General features: G+C 40.8%; 2 protein-coding genes across 3 annotated transcripts; both read left to right on the forward strand.

Moving 5' to 3' along the window:
• The first annotated feature begins 3,095 nt into the window (after nucleotides 1-3,095).
• Nucleotides 3,096-7,930, forward strand: zgc:153675 (uncharacterized protein LOC768179 homolog). Its single transcript, XM_051413985.1, has 3 exons — nucleotides 3,096-3,438; nucleotides 5,009-5,096; nucleotides 6,502-7,930. Exons 1-3 carry the CDS (start codon nucleotides 3,430-3,432, stop codon nucleotides 6,786-6,788), a joined length of 384 nt encoding a protein of 127 aa, XP_051269945.1. The 5' UTR covers nucleotides 3,096-3,429; the 3' UTR covers nucleotides 6,789-7,930.
• A 2,228-nt stretch (nucleotides 7,931-10,158) lies between these two features.
• Nucleotides 10,159-18,798, forward strand: hgh1 (HGH1 homolog (S. cerevisiae)). 2 transcript variants are annotated; one of them, XM_051413966.1, is made up of 10 exons: nucleotides 10,159-10,286; nucleotides 11,084-11,206; nucleotides 11,890-12,028; nucleotides 12,223-12,360; nucleotides 13,016-13,167; nucleotides 13,657-13,757; nucleotides 14,461-14,559; nucleotides 14,792-14,883; nucleotides 15,028-15,150; nucleotides 16,939-18,798. In XM_051413966.1, exons 2-10 carry the CDS (start codon nucleotides 11,097-11,099, stop codon nucleotides 17,158-17,160), a joined length of 1,176 nt encoding a protein of 391 aa, XP_051269926.1. In that variant the 5' UTR covers nucleotides 10,159-10,286; nucleotides 11,084-11,096; the 3' UTR covers nucleotides 17,161-18,798. The 2 variants fall into 2 exon arrangements, with proteins under 2 accessions (XP_051269926.1, XP_051269927.1); XM_051413967.1 differs by having other exon boundaries at nucleotides 10,159-10,285; nucleotides 11,075-11,206.
• The last annotated feature ends 1,553 nt before the right edge of the window (nucleotides 18,799-20,351 follow it).

The following is a 20,351-nucleotide window of genomic DNA, read 5'->3' on the forward strand; positions in this document are numbered from 1 at the left end:
CAGTACACTCTGTGGTACCCTGTAGTACCCTGTGGTACCCTGTAGTACCCTGTGGTACTCTGTGGTACCCTGTAGTACTCTGTAGTACTGTAGTACCCTGTAGTACTCTGTAGTACCCTGTGGTACCCTGTAGTACCCTGTGGTACCCTGTAGTACCCTGTGGTACTCTGTAGTACTCTGTGGTACCCTGTAGTACTCTGTAGTACTCTGTGGTACCCTGTAGTACTCTGTGGTACCCTGTAGTACCCTGTGGTACTCTGTAGTACCCTGTGGTACCCTGTAGTACCCTGTAGTACCCTGTGGTACCCTGTAGTACTCTGTGGTACCCTGTAGTACTCTGTAGTACTCTGTGGTACCCTGTAGTACCCTGTGGTACCCTGTAGTTCTGTGGTACCCTGTGTACCCTGTGGTACCCTGTGTACTCTTAGTACTCTGTGGTCCCTGTAGTCCCTGTGTACTCTGTGGTACCCTGTGTACCTGTGGTACCCTGTGTACTCTATAGTCCCTGTGGTCCCTGTGTACTCTGTGGTACCCTGTGTACTCTGTGTACTCTGTGTACCCTGTGGTACCGTGTCTCTATAGTACTCTGTGGTACCCTGTAGTACCCTGTGGTACTCTGTAGTACCCTGTAGTACCCTGTAGTACTCTGTGGTACCCTGTGGTACCCTGTGGTACCCTGTAGTACTCTTGTACTCTGTGGTCCCTGTAGTACTCTGTGGTACCTGTAGTCCCTGTAGTACTCTGTAGTACCCTGTGGTACCCTGTAGTACCCTGTAGTACCCTGTGGTACCCTGTGGTACTCTGTAGTACCCTGTGGTACCCTGTAGTACCCTGTGGTACTCTGTGGTACCCTGTGGTACCCTGTGGTACCCTGTAGTACTCTGTGGTACCCTGTAGTACCCTGTGGTACCCTGTAGTACTCTGTAGTACTCTGTGGTACCCTGTAGTACCCTGTAGTACTCTGTGGTACCCTGTAGTACTCTGTGGTACCCTGTAGTACCCTGTGGTACCCTGTGTACTTTAGTACCCTGTGGTCCCTGTGTACTCTGTGGTACCCTGTAGTACTCTGTGTACTCTGTGTACCCTGTGGTACTCTGTGTACTCTTAGTACTCTGTGGTACCCTGTAGTACCCTGTGGTACTCTGTAGTACCCTGTAGTACCCTGTAGTACTCTGTGGTACCCTGTGGTACCCTGTGGTACCCTGTAGTACTCTATAGTACTCTGTGGTACCCTGTAGTACCCTGTAGTACCCTGTAGTACTCTGTGGTACCCTGTAGTACCCTGTAGTACTCTGTAGTACCCTGTGGTACCCTGTAGTACCCTGTAGTACCCTGTGGTACCCTGTAGTACCCTGTGGTACTCTGTAGTACCCTGTGGTACCCTGTAGTACCCTGTGGTACTCTGTGGTACCCTGTGGTACCCTGTAGTACCCTGTAGTACCCTGTGGTACCCTGTAGTACCCTGTGGTACCCTGTAGTACCCTGTGGTACCCTGTGGTACCCTGTGGTACCCTGTAGTACCCTGTAGTACTCTGTAGTACCCTGTGGTACCCTGTAGTACCCTGTAGTACCCTGTGGTACCCTGTAGTACCCTGTGGTACCCTGTAGTACCCTGTGGTACCCTGTGGTACTCTGTGGTACCCTGTGGTACCCTGTAGTACCCTGTGGTACCCTGTGGTACCCTGTGTTACAGGTGACATGTCTGTTCTTTTATATGAAGACAAACACGCTGCCAACATCACCAGCAGCACTCGACCCTTGGCTCCACACTATCTTTACCTTTATGGCTGCGGTCTATAGGTGACTCTATACAGGCCTGTGTGTAAATGTGTGTGTCAGTTTACATGTTGAGTCTGGATCAGAAACCTTCACAGTAAACTTCACACACAGTCCTTCAGCCTCAAACAACTCGTTGTAGCTGCTGCTGATAGAGGACCCGGAGCTGGATCCGGAGCATCAACCGCCCACAACTACTTCCTGTCTTCAGAATAAAAGCCCAAAATACATTTTCAACAACACTAGCCAATGTCAGATGAATTATGAAAATGATTACATGGATTTCTCTCCTGGTTAAAGGAACAGGGGGTACAATTTAAAAAAGTATATTGAAACTGTCCCATCGTTTGTGTAATCACACTAAATATCTTCTGAAGTTTAGTTTGCTCCATAAAGTGATCTTGTATGTTAAACATATGAACAAAGAGAAATTAATTAATATGCATGATATGAATTAAAAGTGAGACTCCTATAAGTATCTCCAGAGCAAAGAATCTGTTTATTAATTTAAAGAATATATAAATAAAAAAATGATCATACTGTAAGATCAATACATAATCAATGACTGCAGTTTGATCACTAAAATATTAAGTGAAAACTTGGTTTGCCATGAATTTAGTGATCAATTAATCCCTCTCCAGTGGCTCCCTGTGGCTTTGACAAAAAAAACTATATGGAAATAGATAATCAGTTATTTTTTAACATTTTAATTTATCATTGTTGTGGAGTTAAAGGGATTCTTACATGTTCCAGTTGTAAAATTGAGGGCATACATTCACTACAAGACATCAAACATCACCATATGACCAATATCTGCTGTCTTATTTGTTAAATTTGGGGTATTGCGGAGGAGATTGGGGGCACAGGAGATCCCTGTCTGTACACACACCTTTTTTAGAATAAAAATCTGAATCAGAAATCAGTTTATTGGACAGGTATGTGCACATTTTGTCAATTTGACTCCAGTTTTTTACGTCGCTTTCTATGTACAAACACAGAATAAACATATATAAACAGGACAACAAGAGCAACAAAATAGACATAAACTACTATGTACAGTTATAGAAATATATATAAACAGACAAAAAACAGTGAGATTTGTAGACAATAGTGCGAAATATTAAAAAAACTGTAAAATTAAATAATCATAAACATAAAATAGAAGTTCACAATAAGAAATGTGTGAAATGTTATTTACTCCTGACTCCTCCTGCAGCCCCTCAGGCCACCTCAGCACCCGAGGATGGTTTTATTTTGAAGGTCCTGAACGGAAGTCTAGTGCGTTAGTGTGTGTGTGTGTGTGTGTGTGTGTGTGTGTGTGTGTGTGTGTGTGTGCTTTGAAGGCGCCACGTCGGCAGAACCAGCAGGGAGAAAAGGGAGCTGCGTAGCTCCTCCGCCTGTAACTGTGAGTGAAGTTAGAAAACCTGCAGATTTTATGCGATAAAAAGCCGAGAAAGAAGAAAACAGGCCGAACTGCAGCTTTTCTCTCTCACACAGACACACACACAGAGAGAGAGAGAGAGAGAGAGAGAGAGAGACACGCACACACGTTCATTAATCCACAGCAGAGTTTGTTTCGGAAACAGAAGCTGCTCCTGTCTCAAGTTTCTCCCTGCCAGGTGTGTGTTATTGAGTGGAGAAGCACTGGGAACAATGGTGAAGGTAAGATACCAACCAGCATCTCCATTAACGTTAAAATATGCTTCATTAAACTGCCTGTGAGTGTTAACAAGTGGTGTGTGTGTGTGTGTGTGTGTGTGTGTGTGAGAGTGTGTGAGAGAGAGCAGCCTACATGAGTGATGATGTGGAATTTTAATATAATAACATGTTATTGTATTATTAGATTAGTAGGAGTAATCCCACCCTTTTTTCTTTTAAAAAACATGGAGGCCTGTTGAAAAGTGTGAGTCTCTGTGCTGCAGCATTAAAAGGAGGCAGCACAGCTTCCTGCAAATGTTACTCTGATCCAGCTGTGTGTCAAAGCTTTATCTTGAAAAACAATTTTCTACATTAGATTTTGCTTCCAGACACAACATAGGCGACGTTTTTTTCCTGCGTGATCTCGTTTTGTGGGTTTCAAGAGAGGAAAAAACATAATTAGGGGGTTTGAGAGGGGAGATGAGTCATGTTATAGGACATCAAGTATGTGAAATATGAATCAACAGTTGGGGTTCAAGTGCTATATTCACCTGTAAACGAAAAGGGAGGCATCACCTTATTTGAAGGGTCACTGGTTAAAACACCAGTCAGGTGGATCTCCTGCTCAGTGACCACCAGCATTTCTTTTACTTTATCAAACAAAGGAGCTAAATTTGTGTTATTATTCCGTCATCAGGGACCTTTAAAAATAAAAGAAAGAGGCAGAAAACTCAGGTGAGATTATTATTTAATAAATGGAAGAACGTGAAAACACTCGCAAGGTGGAAGTAAGTAAGTAAATAAATAAATAAAGAGCCCTGAATTTCACAATTTACACTATCTTTAGAGTGTGATGAGTATCTTTTAGATAACGTTTTGACTGTGGGCTCAGTTGGTGAGACAGACTACAGACTGTAGTTCATCTTAAATAGATATATCATCTTGCACAGAGCGAGCCTTTTTTATTTTTTTTTTTTTACATTTATCACGTTTAAAATGTGACACACTGAGCGACAGGAGAAGAAAATTCCTGCGAGCACAAACTGTGTGTGTGCAGTTTCCAGTCCGTAGTTTATTTTCAGGACTTAATTAAAAGGTTTTTGACTTCCATTGTCATCATGTAAGTAGGACTGGGGGTTTATTTTGGGAACTAGAGCCTATATGATACCGTTTAGTTTCAATACTGATGCCACAATGACGCTTTTTTGATGCCTTACATTGAGAAATTTAAATATGTTTTTCCCTCAAGATGTTCAGAAAGTGATTAAATATTGCACTTATATAAAGTTTGGGTATTCACATGAATATGTGAAATATATCCTGATTTCAAGCTCCAAAAACACATGTGCCTACATTTCCCATAATGCAGTTGAATAGGGTTCTTTCATGAGAGCCAGATCCTTCAAACTCCACAGTTTGTAACACAGGCTTTCTGTTACACTCAGCTGGTGGAGTGGCCCTTTAAATGTTGTCTTAAGCAGTGAAATACGATCTAAAATCTGTAATCAATCAGACTTCAGTAAGACACACATTGCAGTTCCCTAATAGAGAGTAAATAAAAGCCTGGGGGGGTTTTTTATCCTGTGTTTTCCAGAATGTGAACAGCGTTAACGTGGAGCCTCAGCCTGGGACCAGCGTGGCCCTCGACGAATCCGAACCCTCCAGCGTTCAACCTACAGAGGGTAAGCAGAGAGCTCCCCGGGCTGTGGCTAAACACCCGAGACATCAGCAGGGAATATGGTGCAATCGGTGCTCACATGTTGCCCCGCTGCTATTTCAGAAACCAGTTGGTTTGTCAGGGGAGTTGTGTTTGTGTAACAGCGGCTGCAGCTCCAACCTGCTATTTGTGTCCTGAACGATGAGGCATTTTGCACCAGTTTACTGCTGCTCTCAGTAAACCGCTCTGTTGTTATAGGATGAAGAGTAATTCTGTGGTTCAACGTACGAATCAGTCCTGATGAGCGTTTACTCACCAGGTTGAAACTGTAGAGGTCAGACCAGATTTTAAAGAGACACTCCTGGATAGTTTATTTTAACACCACAAATATCAACGTTTCAGCCTGAAATATCTCAAATATTAGACGACATTTGGTCCAGACACTCATGCTCTAGTGCCATCTGCAAAATATTTCAACACCTACTGCATAGACATGAGTACAGATATTTATGGTGCCCGGAAAATGTAATAATTTAACACTTAAATATCTCTTCCAGACTTTTATTATACAAACAGGAACAAAAATGTGTAGAAAGTAATAAGTTTCTACATCAAAATCCTTAGAAAGGAATCTTCTCCTTCTACCTCATTAAAACTTACAGAATCTATGAATATGTAAAGTTTCCTCCTTCACTGTAAAGTCCGTTCTCAGTGTTTGTACGCTGGTGGCTTCAGGTTTCTATCTCACACTGTACACTGGACCAGGACTTCAGTAGGAAGGAGTGTCGGGGTACAGAAGTCAGACAGTATGGAGAGGCAGACTAACAAACTGGGGCTTTTAATGGGATTTATTGAGATAAGAAATGTTTGCTCCTATGTGACAGCGTGATCTGATCTTTTCAGTTATCACTTGTAAATGTAAAGTCAATTGTCTGATAGAAAAATTGTCAGGGAAAAGAGAACACTAAATTTGTCAAAAAAGAAGCCTGTTAAGTCTTTATGATTGTTAAAAAATACACAATAAAGACAGAAAATTGTATAAAAAGTTCCCTAAACAGGAAATAATCTGCTCAAAATTCATAGAAATCTCTTGTTTTACACAAACGTCTTGTAGAGACTGAATTCTCCTTTTGGGTTAATGGGTACAGTTTAAAAATATGTCCCTATAGGGAGTCGTCACTTTACTAAATGGGGTCCCTTGAGGAGAAAGGTTGCGAACCACAGCTCTAAATCAACACTCATTATGTCACTTCATCACTTCACACTGAAATCTGATATGAGCCACAATGAAGAAACACCGTGAACAACCAAACAAAAGATCTGAGTAATAGATCAGATCTGATCGTTGAGGCTTTCAGTGGGAACGAACCTTCATGTTGTTAGAAACCTGAATATTATGAAGCTTCATGTATGTCTGATTATGTTTCCAGATCCTGGGAAGGACCACGTGGCGCCAGCCCCCGGCATGATGTGGCGGGTGACTGGAGGCCTCTTCAATGTCACCAAGGGAGTCGTGGGCGCCGCAGTGGGCGGGGTGGCCTGGGTGGGCGGCAAGAGCCTGGAGATCACCAAGTCGGCCGTGACCACGGTGCCCTCGATGGGGGTGGGGTTGGTGAAGGGCGGGGTGTCCGCCGTGGCCGGCGGCGTCTCCTCGGTGGGCTCCACGGTAGCCAGCAAAGTCCCATTCACGGCCAAGAGGAAAGACAAGGCCGAGTGAAGAGGAGGAGGACGGTGAAGATGTTGATTGATGATGATGATGATGATGGACTTTCCCCACCCTGAGCCAACAGAGAGGCTGCCAGCTGATCTCTGTCTGCCAACATAAACTCCACAGTGCCTTCTGATGCCTCTTTCTCAGTCCTGAACGTGGGAGTCGCCATGCGGAGATCTAGACTTTGATACAGTCAGTGCCGAAATAAATTCAGTAGTGCTACGATACCACGACAACCCAGAATCACAAGATACTCTGAGTCGCTGAAACGCTCTGTACGGAGCGGGATGTCGGGGAGGTGAATATCCGGCTCCAGGCAGATTACGCAGACTTGGATCCACTTCGGCACGTTGTGGACGACTTCATGAAATATATTTTATTATCTGTTTACAATCCAGACTGATGCTGTTCCATTCCTCTTTCTTCTCTTCACTCTTTCCAAACTACACATATTTGGTGAGATATGTTTTTGAATTAAAAATGCTGAGTTTTAAAAAGGTATTGAAGTACTATTGAAATCTGTGTGACAAGAACATTGTGTGTGTGTGTGTGTGTGTTTGTTGAGGAAAAAATCCAATGTTTCAGCGTTGGAAGTGCAGGACTCAGCGTCATTCTTCAGTCTACAGACTTCACTGTGTCTGACCTCCTTTTCTTTTTTAAAATCCTTTGGAAGATCCCGGGGCGGTGCTTTCACCCACCAGCCTTGGATCTGCATGTAGGAACACTTCCCTGACTGTAGACACAATCACAAGTACAACAACTCCGGGCTCAGGCCTTTTCTCCACAGCTACATTATTGTTGAGATGTTTTGCTTTCAGTACCTGCTGCGCTGGATCTACACGAGTTAAAAGATTTAAAAACATTCACCAGCGTTTTGTTTGATTCTTTGATGGTTGTTTGAGAGGAAAAATTGCCCGATTTGTTGTCCCAAGTGTTCAGTCAGTGGAGGTCGAACTGTAGCTTGTTTTAACCAGAAGGTGAACGCTGTACTGTAACGAAGGCAACAATCGAGAACGTTTATATGCAATATCAGCATTTCAATGCAACATTCGGAGTGAGTGGGAGCTTCGGCTGATGGGAATTAAAGTATGTGAATGTCTTATATGTGTTGTTTGGATATATCAATAAAGTAGTTTGGAAGGTTTAAAGGAGACCTGTGGAGTTTTTTTTTCTGTAATTAAAAGTAGTTGAAAAGTTTTTAATTATTTTAAATCCTACGTTGTTTAGATGCATCTTTAATTATCTTTCTGTCATTTTCCTCCATTTATTAGCACATTGCAGCATTTTTTTGGCACATTATCGCCACCTGTTGGCTCTCGTAACCGAAAAATACTGACCTACTCATCGAAAAACAGCTACAGAGGGAAAACTAGAGGTTTAAAACCTCTCAGGGAATATTTAAGAATATCTAAGACGCTGACTGGAATCCGTCCTCCTGTGTGTATGTGCATCATTGCATATAAAGAGGAACTCTTGTTGCTAATTTCAAGTTAAAAGTTCCCTGTGGATATTTATTGTAAACAAAGTTTTCAATTTAAATTTAGTTTTTCTCACCAAAAATTTGTTAAATGTATTTATTTCCAGGATGCTGTGTCGCCTGTGTCGCCTGTGCACTTATGAAGAAATTATTCCACAGCACTGCTGATGGTAAAAATAACTACTTGTTGCTCATTGATTTTAGTTCTTACACAAAAAAAAATTATTATCACCTTCATTTACTTAATAATTAAACATTTTGGGAATCGTGCGTATTCGTCAACACAAAGCTGCAGCCGCTTAATGGACTATAGGGGGCGCTATTGCATCATTGTTACTTTATATTAGTGGCTGTCGCTTTTAACGTCTTTAAAACAGACAGATATTAGGTGCTGCATATTTTTTCACAATTTCAAGTCACATTTCAGTCTAAAGTGTTTCTGTAGAGGTTTTTTTTTTAATGGTATTCAGTCTTTAAAGAGGTGAAAGAAATACCAACGACCTGATAATTACTGGATCAGATCATTTAAGAAAAGCTAAGATTCTCAAATTGGCAGAGCAGCACAGGCGAATGAAGTACAAAGAATAAAGACAATATAATAAAATATAAACACTATATACAGTAAAATAAAGTATAATGAGCCTGTTTTTATGTTTCTTGTGTATGATGCAGCAATTTTCAGGTCAACATCTTCAGAAAACATCTGACCAGAGTACAGTTGTTGATACTGAGGCTGCCTCTGTGGGCTGAAGAAAGTCCACAACTTTATTATTATTATTATTATTATTATTATTATTAAACACAATGGAGAGAACTACCAACATAAAATACTTTAAAAAACAAACACATGGAGGCAGAAATGTAACTGACAAGGCCATATATTGATTGATTGATTGCCCAACCCTCAACCAAAACAACACATTGAGTCAAACATTTAATTCCATTACAAAATCATAGATTATAGATAATTATACGACTCAGTCTTAAAATATTCTGCCTTCTCTCGCAAGTTTGGCACAAAGAGTAAAGGAAATGTTCCCTTCTTGAAGCAGTTTTTCATCATTAAGGCAAAAGAAATCGTCACAAATGGATGTTTTACTTTAAAAAAGTCCTTTATGTCCTCGTAGTCAGGACAGGAAGACATAAAGCGAACCTCAATTCTCATTTTCCATCACACGACAAGCTCAGTCTGTCCTCCTCTGGAGTGGCATTAAACCTACCGGGCGAACGGTTCCTGAACGCAACTGTGAACAAAGGGATCTTTGTTAAAGTTGTACTTCACATAAGGTTTGAACACTGTGACTATTCTTTATAAGTGCGTCATTTTAAAAAGGTTTATCACATAAATCTCTATACATGAGAAACATTTTACTCCTAATCTGCTGAACATCACAAAGTTACCTGTTCTGGAAAATTAATGATAAATTGTTCAAGTAAAATAAGGATTTTAAGCCCGGAGATGATAATATGAAATGTCCCAGTTAAACTTTCTTTAGAGTCTCTGATCTGACACAAGTCGAAGCATTTGACCTTTATGTCTGATGATCCCATATAAATATAAATTATACTTATCATAAATATCAAATAACAAAGAAACATGCGTGTAGAAAGAAAGAAAGAAAGAAAGAAAGAAAAAGAAAGAAAGAGATTGAGGGACTCGTATTAATGTGTCAAGTTCATTCATTCAGATTTAAAATAAGATGAACAGAGTGTTTGTTGTGATTGTTTCTGCCTCTCTCAGATGGTACAGAATGTCCTTAAAGTGAAGTTTGGGACTTTATCCAGCTGCAATCAGATCCAGCTGTTTCCAACCAGAGACCACTGCACGTAGCGGACACTAGGGGGCGGTAACGTCCACTCAGCACCGTTTATAACGCTGGAAATGAGTGGAGGAGAAGAGGAAGCCGACCAGGAAGACAGGCGGTGTCCACATGTGCCCACGTTTCACAGGCTGTTTAATATTAGTGCTTTAATATATTAAAAGGTGGAAGAAATGAAACCTGGAGATCTCCTGTAGGTCGTTCAAGGTACGTTTGACCTCATGTGGAAATAAATTGGATTATATATTATATATATTTATTATAATGACACTTTAGCTGCTGATGCTAATATTGTTTATATTGTGTCCAGCTTTTATAAATGTGCTTTTATTCTAAATGTAAACAACAACCTGGATGTGACCTTGATAAACACAAACAAACAGCAGCAGTTACTCTTCAATGTAATAACAATGTGTTAAATGAAGATAATTACAGCCTGAACATGTTAGAAATGTGATTTATTGTCATTTACACAGTTATAAACAATTAATAGAGCTGAATAATTATTTAATATTATAGAAATCACAATATGGCCAAGTGTAATAAACATAAATAAAGATGTTTGTCTGCTACAGGCTTTAACAAATGTCACATCAACATGATTTTAATAGTTTATTACATTTAATTTAAGAAATAGTCGACCATAAGAGTTTATTCTCTCTGTGCCAGAAGTAGTTGTTGTTAATGCTGCTGTGCTTTTTCTAAAGCATTTAAATGCAGGACTTTAACTTGTAATGAAGTATTTCTACATTGTTGTGTTGTTTATTTTTGTTTTACTTCATTATTATGTAAAAGCCTATAAAAACCAGCCTAAATCAGGATTTTAGTTTCTTATCACACTGTTAACATTAATGTTAAAATATGGTATTAAATCAAAACCGTACAGTAAAGTTTGTTTTTGCTGGTATCAGATGAGTCACTGAGGCTCGTAGTAAGTATGTCAGTATCATTCTGTGTTGTTGTCTCTGCTGATGGTTGGTTGTGGATTTATTTCTGTTTTTCAGACTCTGTTAGAAGATGTTGAGTGATTCTGAGGCTGCAGAGCTGCTCTCCTTCCTGACCCCCTCGACACGTCCTGATGTCAAAAACCAGGCCATAGAGTACATCCTGGGACTGTCGGGACACAGGTAGGAGGAGGAGGAGGAGGAGGAGGATGGAGATGATGATGATGATGATGATGCCATTAATAGACACTCGTTTCTTCTCTCTGCTCCGATACAAACATTAAACCAACCCTGAACCCGTCTCGTCCACTGCCCTCCAATGTGTTGAACACTTGAGAGTTTCTCCACAGTGTGTTTGGATATTAGGACGAACATTACAGATGTTTTCATATCACAGATGATGATCAGAGAGAGAGAGAGATAGATAGAGAGATAGATAGATAGATCGATAAATACTTTATTTATCCTGAAGGAAATTCAAGGATCCAGTAGCATACGAAACATACATACATTAAACATACATTAAAATGTAACATTTAGACAGGTAAAATATGAGAATTGAGCTGACTGTCGTGTAAAAGGAGAGTAGCTATGAATAACCTATAATATCTTATAACTACTGGTAGTGAATTAATGAAAATGCACCACTAATAATGTGTAATATTATGTAAGTAAGATACCAATAAAAGGAGGAACTAAATGTAATAAAGAAGCAGTTTTATGTTTCAGACCCTGTTGAGGGGAAACTCAGCTGATGTTTTCAGGATTTATTTGGATGGATTTACATTCTTGAGCTCCGTCTCTCAGCTGATAGTTCTCTAACTTAAAGCCGCCTTTGGTTTTTTTTTATTTGTGTTTGTTTTCAGGGATGGCTGCCGCTTCCTCCGCTCCAAACCTGACTTACTCGCTGCCCTGTTTGCTCTGACATCCGACCACTCTGTTGCTATAGTGAAGGACTGTTACCACATCCTCATCAACCTGTCTGCTGACGAGACTCTGCACCAGGTGATCCGTCTTTGATCGATCGGCAGAGTCCGCTCTAAATGAACTCATATTGATGAGTTATTAATAAGTAACTAATCAACTGTCCCAGAGGGAGACGCTGTTGTGGTAACAGACATTTGACAAATAAAACAGCTTTAACAGACCCTTACAGATGTTTCAGATTTACTGTCTGTTCTTGGTTTTGTCTCACTCAGGTTCTGGTGGCAGATGTCAAAGTTCTTCCAGTGTTGTTAAAGAACCTTCTGGATCCAGAATACCTGTTCTCAGATCAGATCTGCACCATCCTGTCCAACCTGACCCGCCATGAGAAGACCTGCAAGACTGTGTTGAAGGTGATTGATCCAGAAAGTCTGCCAGGGATGGGAAGAGGTTGTGGCTCTTCTATGGTGGCTCAGCAGCGCTGTATAACTGCCATTTTTGTTGTTCTTCCAAATGACTTTGTAAGGGGTACAGCGGGATAAGTTACCTGCCTGTACCAATCACCTGTATCTCCCTCCATCTGGGTCTATGAACCCTGTTAACTGGAAACGTTTAGCCCAATATGTTTACTAACTAGCGACTTTATTCAGGTGGAAATCACAAACACTGACACGGATAATCAGCAGACCAGTCGGTGTTTTCTGAAACACTGCTGGTGTTTCCAGTCAGCGGTTTTTCCAGAGTGTGTGAGGCTGTGTGACTTCCTCCTCCTGTGTGATATTGTGATTCTGGGCTGTGAACTGAAGGATATTTAGTAGCACTTTGCTTCCGCTGTGTCCAGTCTCTTCAGTGTCTCCGCTCTTGACTTAAAAAACAAAGTCTGAACATGACGTGACGTCTAGTGCAGTTGTGGTTCATTGTTGTAGTTACTGCGACAGTCCTAGCTTCACTCCACCATATATCAGTGAGCTGCCAACCCTCTCAGGTCATCAGAACAAGCACTCCTGGTTGAAACCTGCTCAGACGTTCCTGATAATGACAGATGAAGTGTTCTCTTTGCTGTTTCAGGTCCTCCTGGAGGGGGTCGGTCTGGCTCAGCTGGTGGAGGTCTTCTGTACTGAAGGTTACAACAAGAAGGCTAAGCTCCACTACCTCGGTCCTCTGCTGTCCAATCTGACGCAGCTGCCGGAGGCCAGAAACTACATGGTGGACAAAGACAGGTGACTATGATTATTACGCTACAGGACCAGAACTGATGGTCACACTTTATGGAGTGAGCTCCAGGCACTTCACAAAGTCCCTTTTTCACATTTCCTTTATTATCTTACAGGGCTAGTGAGAATTTAAGGAAAGAGACACAGGAGAGGATCACAAGCCCAAGCTAGGACAAATATGAGCTAATATGAACTCTGCATCTGTTTCCTTTTTACCCATTTTACAGGTGTAATGCACAGACACAGAATGTTTGGATATTGTGGTTCATAGGACAAACTGAACCAAAGAAAGTAGCTTCAGGACAGATAGCACCTGTGATACTGATAGTAAAATCAATTGAAATCTGGACATTGACTTCCTCTGTCTGTGCAGCTGCTGCAGCTTGTGATAATCGTGTGTGTGTGTGTGTGTGTGTGTGTGTGTGTGTGTGTGTGTGTGTGTGTGTGTGTGTGTGTGTGTGTGTGTGTGTGTGTGTGTGTGTGTGTGTTTTGCAGGTGTGTAATCCAGAGGTTGCTGCCCTTCACTCAGTACCAGGCATCAACTGTGAGGAGGGGTGGAGTCATAGGCACCCTGCGCAACTGTTGCTTTGACTACGGTGAGAGACGCAGAGATCTCATTAACACTCGGTCACTTCATGGTTCTCAGATCTGTTACCAAAACAGCGTAAAAGCATCCAAAAATCATCTCAGACGGACTGCAAGTCCATCTATGTACTTAATCTTTACTCTTCTGTTCCCAACTGGAACTGTGTCAGCGGGCTCTCAAACTCAAACTGGCATCTCACAGGAGGTCCACATAATCGTCCAATTACTACAAGAAAGCACAATATTGTGAACATATTTCTAACATCATAATAATAATAATCATAAAACAGCATTTTCTATACTTGTTTGTAGCTCAAAACTTGCTGTCTTCTAATCATTTGCGGGCTTCGTTGACCTTTTCCAGAACTCTGCACCAAACAGAGAAATGGCATAGTTGTAGTAATTTAAATTGATATGAAACAACTAACAAAAATTAAAATCTTGTGGGCTTGTTTATATTATATTTTTGACATCATGTTGTGGGCCAGAGGAATGACTGATGGCGGGCTATAAATGGCCCTCGGGCCGGCAGTTAGAGGTCCCTGCTCTACAGGGTCCGTCCCCTGTAACGACTCCAGCTGAAGAGACTCTAAAATCAGACTCTGACCTTTTTGTTGTAATGGAACGAATGCTGCACCAGGTATGTCCTCACTGAGCTGCAGTCCAACAATACTTCCCGTCATCTGATCCCAAACCTCTCCTCAATCTGTCCAGCCCATCATGAGTGGTTGCTAAGCGACGCCGTGGACATACTGCCCTTCCTCCTGCTGCCGCTGGCCGGTCCAGAGGAGCTGACTGAGGAAGAAAATGATGGTGAGTGTGTGTTTCTGATAATAATCTATGAGTCTGGTGATATTCTATATTCCAAAGCCTTTGTTTAGTTATAAAGCTATATATTTATTTAGTTTATAAAGATTTACATCTTCAGTAGGAACCAATAAGAGTATTAAGACTCAATGTTGGTTCTGCTGAGATTCTTCTTGTCTGAACTAAATGTTTTTAGATGATCACTGCTGGTTCTCACAGAAGTTGATGTGATGTTCAGGTCTGCCTGTGGACCTGCAGTGGCTCCCAGAGGACAAGAAGAGAGAAGAAGACCCCGACATCAGAAAGATGCTGCTGGAAACACTTTTACTGGTACGACACGATAAAACACACACACACACACACACACACACACACACACACACACACACACACACACACACACACACACGACGAACACACACATGTGGACTCATGTTTTTATGTTGAGCTCTCCACTGTTTGTCTCTTGTGCAGCTGACAGCGACCAAAGCCGGCCGGCAGACGCTGAAAGACAAGAACGTTTATCCGATCATGCGAGAGTTCCACAACTGGGAGAAGGACGTCCAGGTTACAGCAGCCTGTGAGAAACTGGTCCAGGTAGGAACGATCGAATCATCAAACATCTTAAAGGTCTTTGCTGGAGCATTCTCTCTCTCTCTCTCTCTCTCTCTCTCTCTCTCTCTCTCTCTTCTTCCCAACCTTAGCTGTCACTATCAATTAAAGGCAATAAAATCCCCCTTAAAATCTAAACAAAATCTGTCAAATACATTAACTAGAATATTAACTGGCAATTAATGAATACTCTCTGGAAATGTGGCTTTTTGTGCTTTTATTGTGGAGGTTTGGCACCCAAACAGGAAGTTTTATTCTAAATATTATTCTTCTAAATAGAACAAGACATAATAAATTAAATGTTAATGTTAATTTTGTTTTAATTTAAAGTGCAAAGATCATACAAGGAGTGTTTTGGTGGTGCTGGTTTCTGACTCCAACTGAAAACAGAAACAGCCTTGTTTGTGTATTTTAATAATAATAATAGAGGAGTTTTGTTCTTGCAACCGTACAAACTGAAGGAAATAACTGAGTGAAGATCTCACAGGACCGAGCTGCTTTCAGCCCGATTAATGTTCCTGAATCAGGAAGGAAAATGAATGTCAGGCCCAACAATAAACCCTTGAATCGGCAGACAGTTTGTCATAGCAGGAAAATAACAGATGTATTTAATAACATTATTAAAGGCTGTCTTCCACTTAGAGGGAATCTGGTATTGTGCGTACAGGCTCATCAATATTTAACTGGGACACTTGTTAATATTATAAATTCCACCTGTGCTTTTTTTGACAAGTCAAAATATCTTTTTGTTCAGTGTTCAGTGCGTCATAGTGGAAGATAACAGACTGATGGAAACAGCAGCAGTCAGATTGTTGGTTTTTAGATCCATAACGTGCTCAAACAACATGGTTCCTGATAATCCTGATTCCAGAGGTTTAAGGTCACAACTGGAGCTCAAATGATCAATACATTTTTCAATTATTTATGAATATTATATATTGATTATTTTGAAAATCTAATCATTTTTTAAGACAGAAACAGAACCTTACACCTCAGGGTTCCCACACATCCTGGAAAATCTGGAAAACATGGAAAGAGACTAGTTTTCCAGTCACAGAAACACCTGGAACTTGATTAAAATGACCAAAATATCCTGTTTGTTGTTGTAAAATGTTTATAGTATTTTTTGTTGTAAAATTTTTATAGTATTTCGGCCCGCTCGCTCAAATTGCCTACACTGTGTGGAATGACACTTAAACGTGTCGATACTCAGCCTACCGAAGATTATATGACCGTTTGTGAGCAAGTGCTGACCTGCATTGTCCAAAAAAAACAACCTGGAAAAGGATTTCTTTAAAAATGGTTTACCCTACTATTTCATGTCATAATTGCTGCTGTGAAAAAGGTCTATTGTTCATGCTGGCTCACTGTCATTACTTCCTGGACAGTAGCAGGACAGATTCTAGTGTAAAAAGAGACTCTGATACAAGTAGAAGTCTTTAAAAGTGACAAAGTTCAGGCTCTCAAATGAGTATAAAAGTAAAAAGTGCTCTCTTGGTTTCTCTGAATGACATTTCTACTGGCTGTTTGTGTGGAAAGCTGACGGAAACTTCAAATAGAGTCATCCTCCATCTTGTCCGTTTCATCTTATGTCGCTCGTGACATTTTTTTTGTCACGAGACCAGAACAGAACCATCGTTAATGGTCGTAGCGACACCTCTCTAAAACAGTTTTAACACAAACTGAATATTGTAACCCTCATGAGGATTTGTTGTTGGATTAGCCTTCATTAGTTTGGTGGAACATAAACCAGGAACTGTCTCCTCCCTCCAGGTGCTGATAGGAGACGAGCCGGAGCAGGGGATGGAGAACCTGTTGGAGGTGGAGATTCCTGAGGACGTGGAGGAGAAACTGAAGGAGGCTGACGTCAAAGAACAGCAGGAGCTGGAGAGAGAGCAGGAGAGGATGAGACAAGAGGAAGAGGAGGAGAAGAAAAAGAAGAAGTGTGATGCAGAGGGGACAGACAAAGTACAGGAGGACGGACTGATGCGATAAATCCTGTTTATAGACCTGGAATCTGTAACATTTGTGGCTTTATCTGCTGTTGAAGTGACGTCTTCTTGTCATTCAGACGTCGATATCTTAGAGCCACAACGATCCACAGTGAGCTTTTATCACTGATGGAGTCCTGAGTGGAGAAGTAAGTGATGACATAAAGGACAAGTGTGTTCTGTTCTGTCCCTGCATCAGTGATGGATTTTAAAACATAATTCTTCTGTTAAAGCCTTAATTAATGTTGGGAAAGATAACTTCTCTCATCAGTTTCATCATCTGTTACGAGGCTTGTATGAAGGTGTTTAGAATTCCCGATGGTATCATTGTCAGCATCGTCAAAAACACAGACTCTCCTCTTTCTGGTGGATCGATCATATTGACTCTTAGATGACTCCAACTGTCTCTGATCTCCAGGTTGTGTGTGTCTCACTCAGTTGAGTCACAATGCACAGATCTGATTGGCTGAGTAGAGACGTGTGAGATGATTCTAGGTCGCTAAACTTGTGCTGTGAAGGCTAGAAAAGCTCCAATGACTTCTATCATCAGCAGCTCATATACCTGTGGAAGGAAGGTATTAAAAATAGATCCCACCCAGCGATGTTCAAGGTTTAGTCAGTGATTATAATCAAATACACTTTTTATTAAATTCACCAGATATATCATCACGGTCTTCGAGCTGTCGGTTCTCTGTGTGCACTGAAAGAAAATCTGGTGTTTGAACACAGCCCTGTCTCTGTAATGGGAAACAAAGTTGTATATAGGACAGGGGGGAAGGGGAGATGGGTGAGAGGGGGCAGTTAGAGCGAGAAGGACGGTAAATGTGGCAAATCCTAATGTGCTGAACTCCACAAGATGGCTGTTGAGTTCAAATACCAACAATTCTTCTCCTGAATCGCACGCTCCACCTTTTTCATTTACAAAGAAATCATATTATAGATCCATCTGACGAGAGATTTTAAGGACTTTTTCTGCCCTTTTAAAAAAAAAAACCATTCTGTACAGAACTGCTCATTAAAACACTGAATGTATCACAATCGATTAATTTGTAATTTGTGGTAAAACTAATCAATACCTGCACTGAATAAGAAATCCTTCAACTTTTATTTGAGAATATTTCCAATCACTGAAGTAACTGAGAGTGTTGTGAAATATGGCTTCATCTAAAATAATAATGACTCTTAATTCAAATGATTTTTTTCCTTCTTTTTTTTATTTTTCTGTTTATGTCCTTTTTAAAAGAGGAGTTCCAGGTCTCTGTTTTATCTTCTGAGACTGAAAGAAATGAGGAAGTTGTTGCTCCTCTGGGTAACATTACACAGACTGACCAGAAGGGGGCGTCGGAGCATTCACAGTTTCTGTTGTTGATCTAAAGAAAAACTGGACGGCTGCTCTCCTCTCTGCGGAAGTTCATCCTCAACTTTAAAATAGGCAGAAGGAAATATTGGGATGATTCAAAACTCACAAGTGCCTCCCATCAAACTGTCAATCAAACAACTTAAAGTCAAATAATTTTGACTTAATAAGAGTTAATTAAAGTTTGTCCTCATTTAGTAGTTTATGTGTCAGAATTCAGGTAATCTGATAGATTTTATTGATCTCTGATTGAAACAAACTGAATAAAACTGCAGTAAACTTTAACCTTAACATGAGTGACACTCACAAGATAAAACCAGGAACTAAAACTGCGTGTGTGTGTGTGTGTGTGTGTGTGTGTGTGTGTGTGTGTGTGTGTGTGTGTGTGTGTGTGTGTGTGTGTGTGTGTGTGTGTGTGTGTGTGTGTGTGTGTGTGTGTGTGTGTGTGTGTGTGTGTGTGTGTGTGTGTGTGTCCTGTTCTTCTGCCTTTGTGAGGACCAGTTTAAGTTCAAACACTTAAGACTGAAGACGTTTAGAAAGTGACAACAGTTTTAAAAAGTGAGGGCATTTTATTTATAGAACATTTTGTCCGGTTCTTAATTTCTTCAAAGGGTCGTTTGAGGATTCAGACTTGGGGTTCAGTTTAGGGTTAGAGTTCTAGTCAGTGGTGGTGTTGTGTCTAGAGAAGTGGGTTATAAGGAAGAATAAACATCCTGTGTTATAAACAGTGTAAGATTGTTCTTACACATTCATTGCACATCATTCTGTTCATCCAAGAATGTGACAGTGGTGTTTGCACTCAATGTCTGCTGATTGACTTCAGGCAGTAGAGGATCATTATAAATTTAACATTAGACACAGAAGAGGTGCAGAATTTGACGAGAAAACTACAAACTTATGCATTTTGAGTAAAGTATTCCTGATCCCGTCCTTCACCATATATATGATATAAAAATCAGCTTGCAGAACACAAAGGGGATTTAAAAGTGTGTACACCCAGTGCAGACTGAGGAATAAGTAGGTACACCTGTATTTACCCTTGCACAACACCTCCGGGGCCAGCGAGTGGCTTACTGTATGTCAATGAGGGTCCTCACAGGAACACAAGTACAAACCTTTTTCTGTGTGTCAACAGATTGGAATTAATGTAGAAGAAACATTTGCAGTTTCTGATCGACTTTCTGTTAGGTTAAAAGATTAATGTGATATTATTATTAGTGTGTGTGTGTGTGTGTGTGTGTGTGTGTGTGTGTGTGTGTGTGTGTGTGCTGACCAGGTGTTTCTTTATCAGCGTCTCTGTGAGTTTTTCCACCTCCACACAAGGTCAGATCCAAATCCCACTGAAACAAGTTCTCACTTCTGACAGAGAGAAGGAGGGGAAAATGACCTTTAGATTTGTGATTTATTTGGTTTGTCTTGAGTTCAGAGTTATTAATCTCATTAGGTTATTATCCTTCCTTCTGTTTAACCTTCTGTCAAGAGAAAAATAGAACAGAAACAGACGTCAGGCACCTCTTTATCCATACTGAACGGAACTATGTCAGAGGAATTGGCTGTTACATAAGTTAAGTCGATCCACATTGACCAGATGCCCTGCACATATAAATTGTTGTACTCTGCTTGTGTGATATCTGATGAACTACCCCAACCATCGATGAACACAGCCTCAGATTTAGTTTCCTTTAAGTCACTTCTATATTTAAGAACTCCTGCAACACAATTCTCTCTCCAGAAATAGTTGGTGATCTTTAGTTTTAGAGAGTTTGTTTCAGTTGAGCCGCTGCCAGGAGAGCTGCTCTCCTGAGTTAGAGTACATGTTGAGACTGAACACTGCTGCA

This window comes from Dicentrarchus labrax, unplaced genomic scaffold, assembly GCF_905237075.1.
Source record: "Dicentrarchus labrax unplaced genomic scaffold, dlabrax2021, whole genome shotgun sequence".
Taxonomy (NCBI): domain Eukaryota; kingdom Metazoa; phylum Chordata; class Actinopteri; family Moronidae; genus Dicentrarchus; species Dicentrarchus labrax.

Bases quoted from the DNA above. Each gene is read 5' to 3' on its own strand.
- hgh1 (XM_051413966.1), top strand. From the start codon at position 11,097: ATGTTGAGTGATTCTGAGGCTGCAGAGCTGCTCTCCTTCCTGACCCCC. The intron at 13,168-13,656 runs GTGACTATGATT...TGTGTTTTGCAG, and splicing joins TACATGGTGGACAAAGACAG to GTGTGTAATCCAGAGGTTGC. The intron at 15,151-16,938 runs GTAGGAACGATC...TCCTCCCTCCAG, and splicing joins CCTGTGAGAAACTGGTCCAG to GTGCTGATAGGAGACGAGCC.
- zgc:153675 (XM_051413985.1), top strand. The intron at 5,097-6,501 runs GTAAGCAGAGAG...TTATGTTTCCAG, and splicing joins CAGCGTTCAACCTACAGAGG to ATCCTGGGAAGGACCACGTG.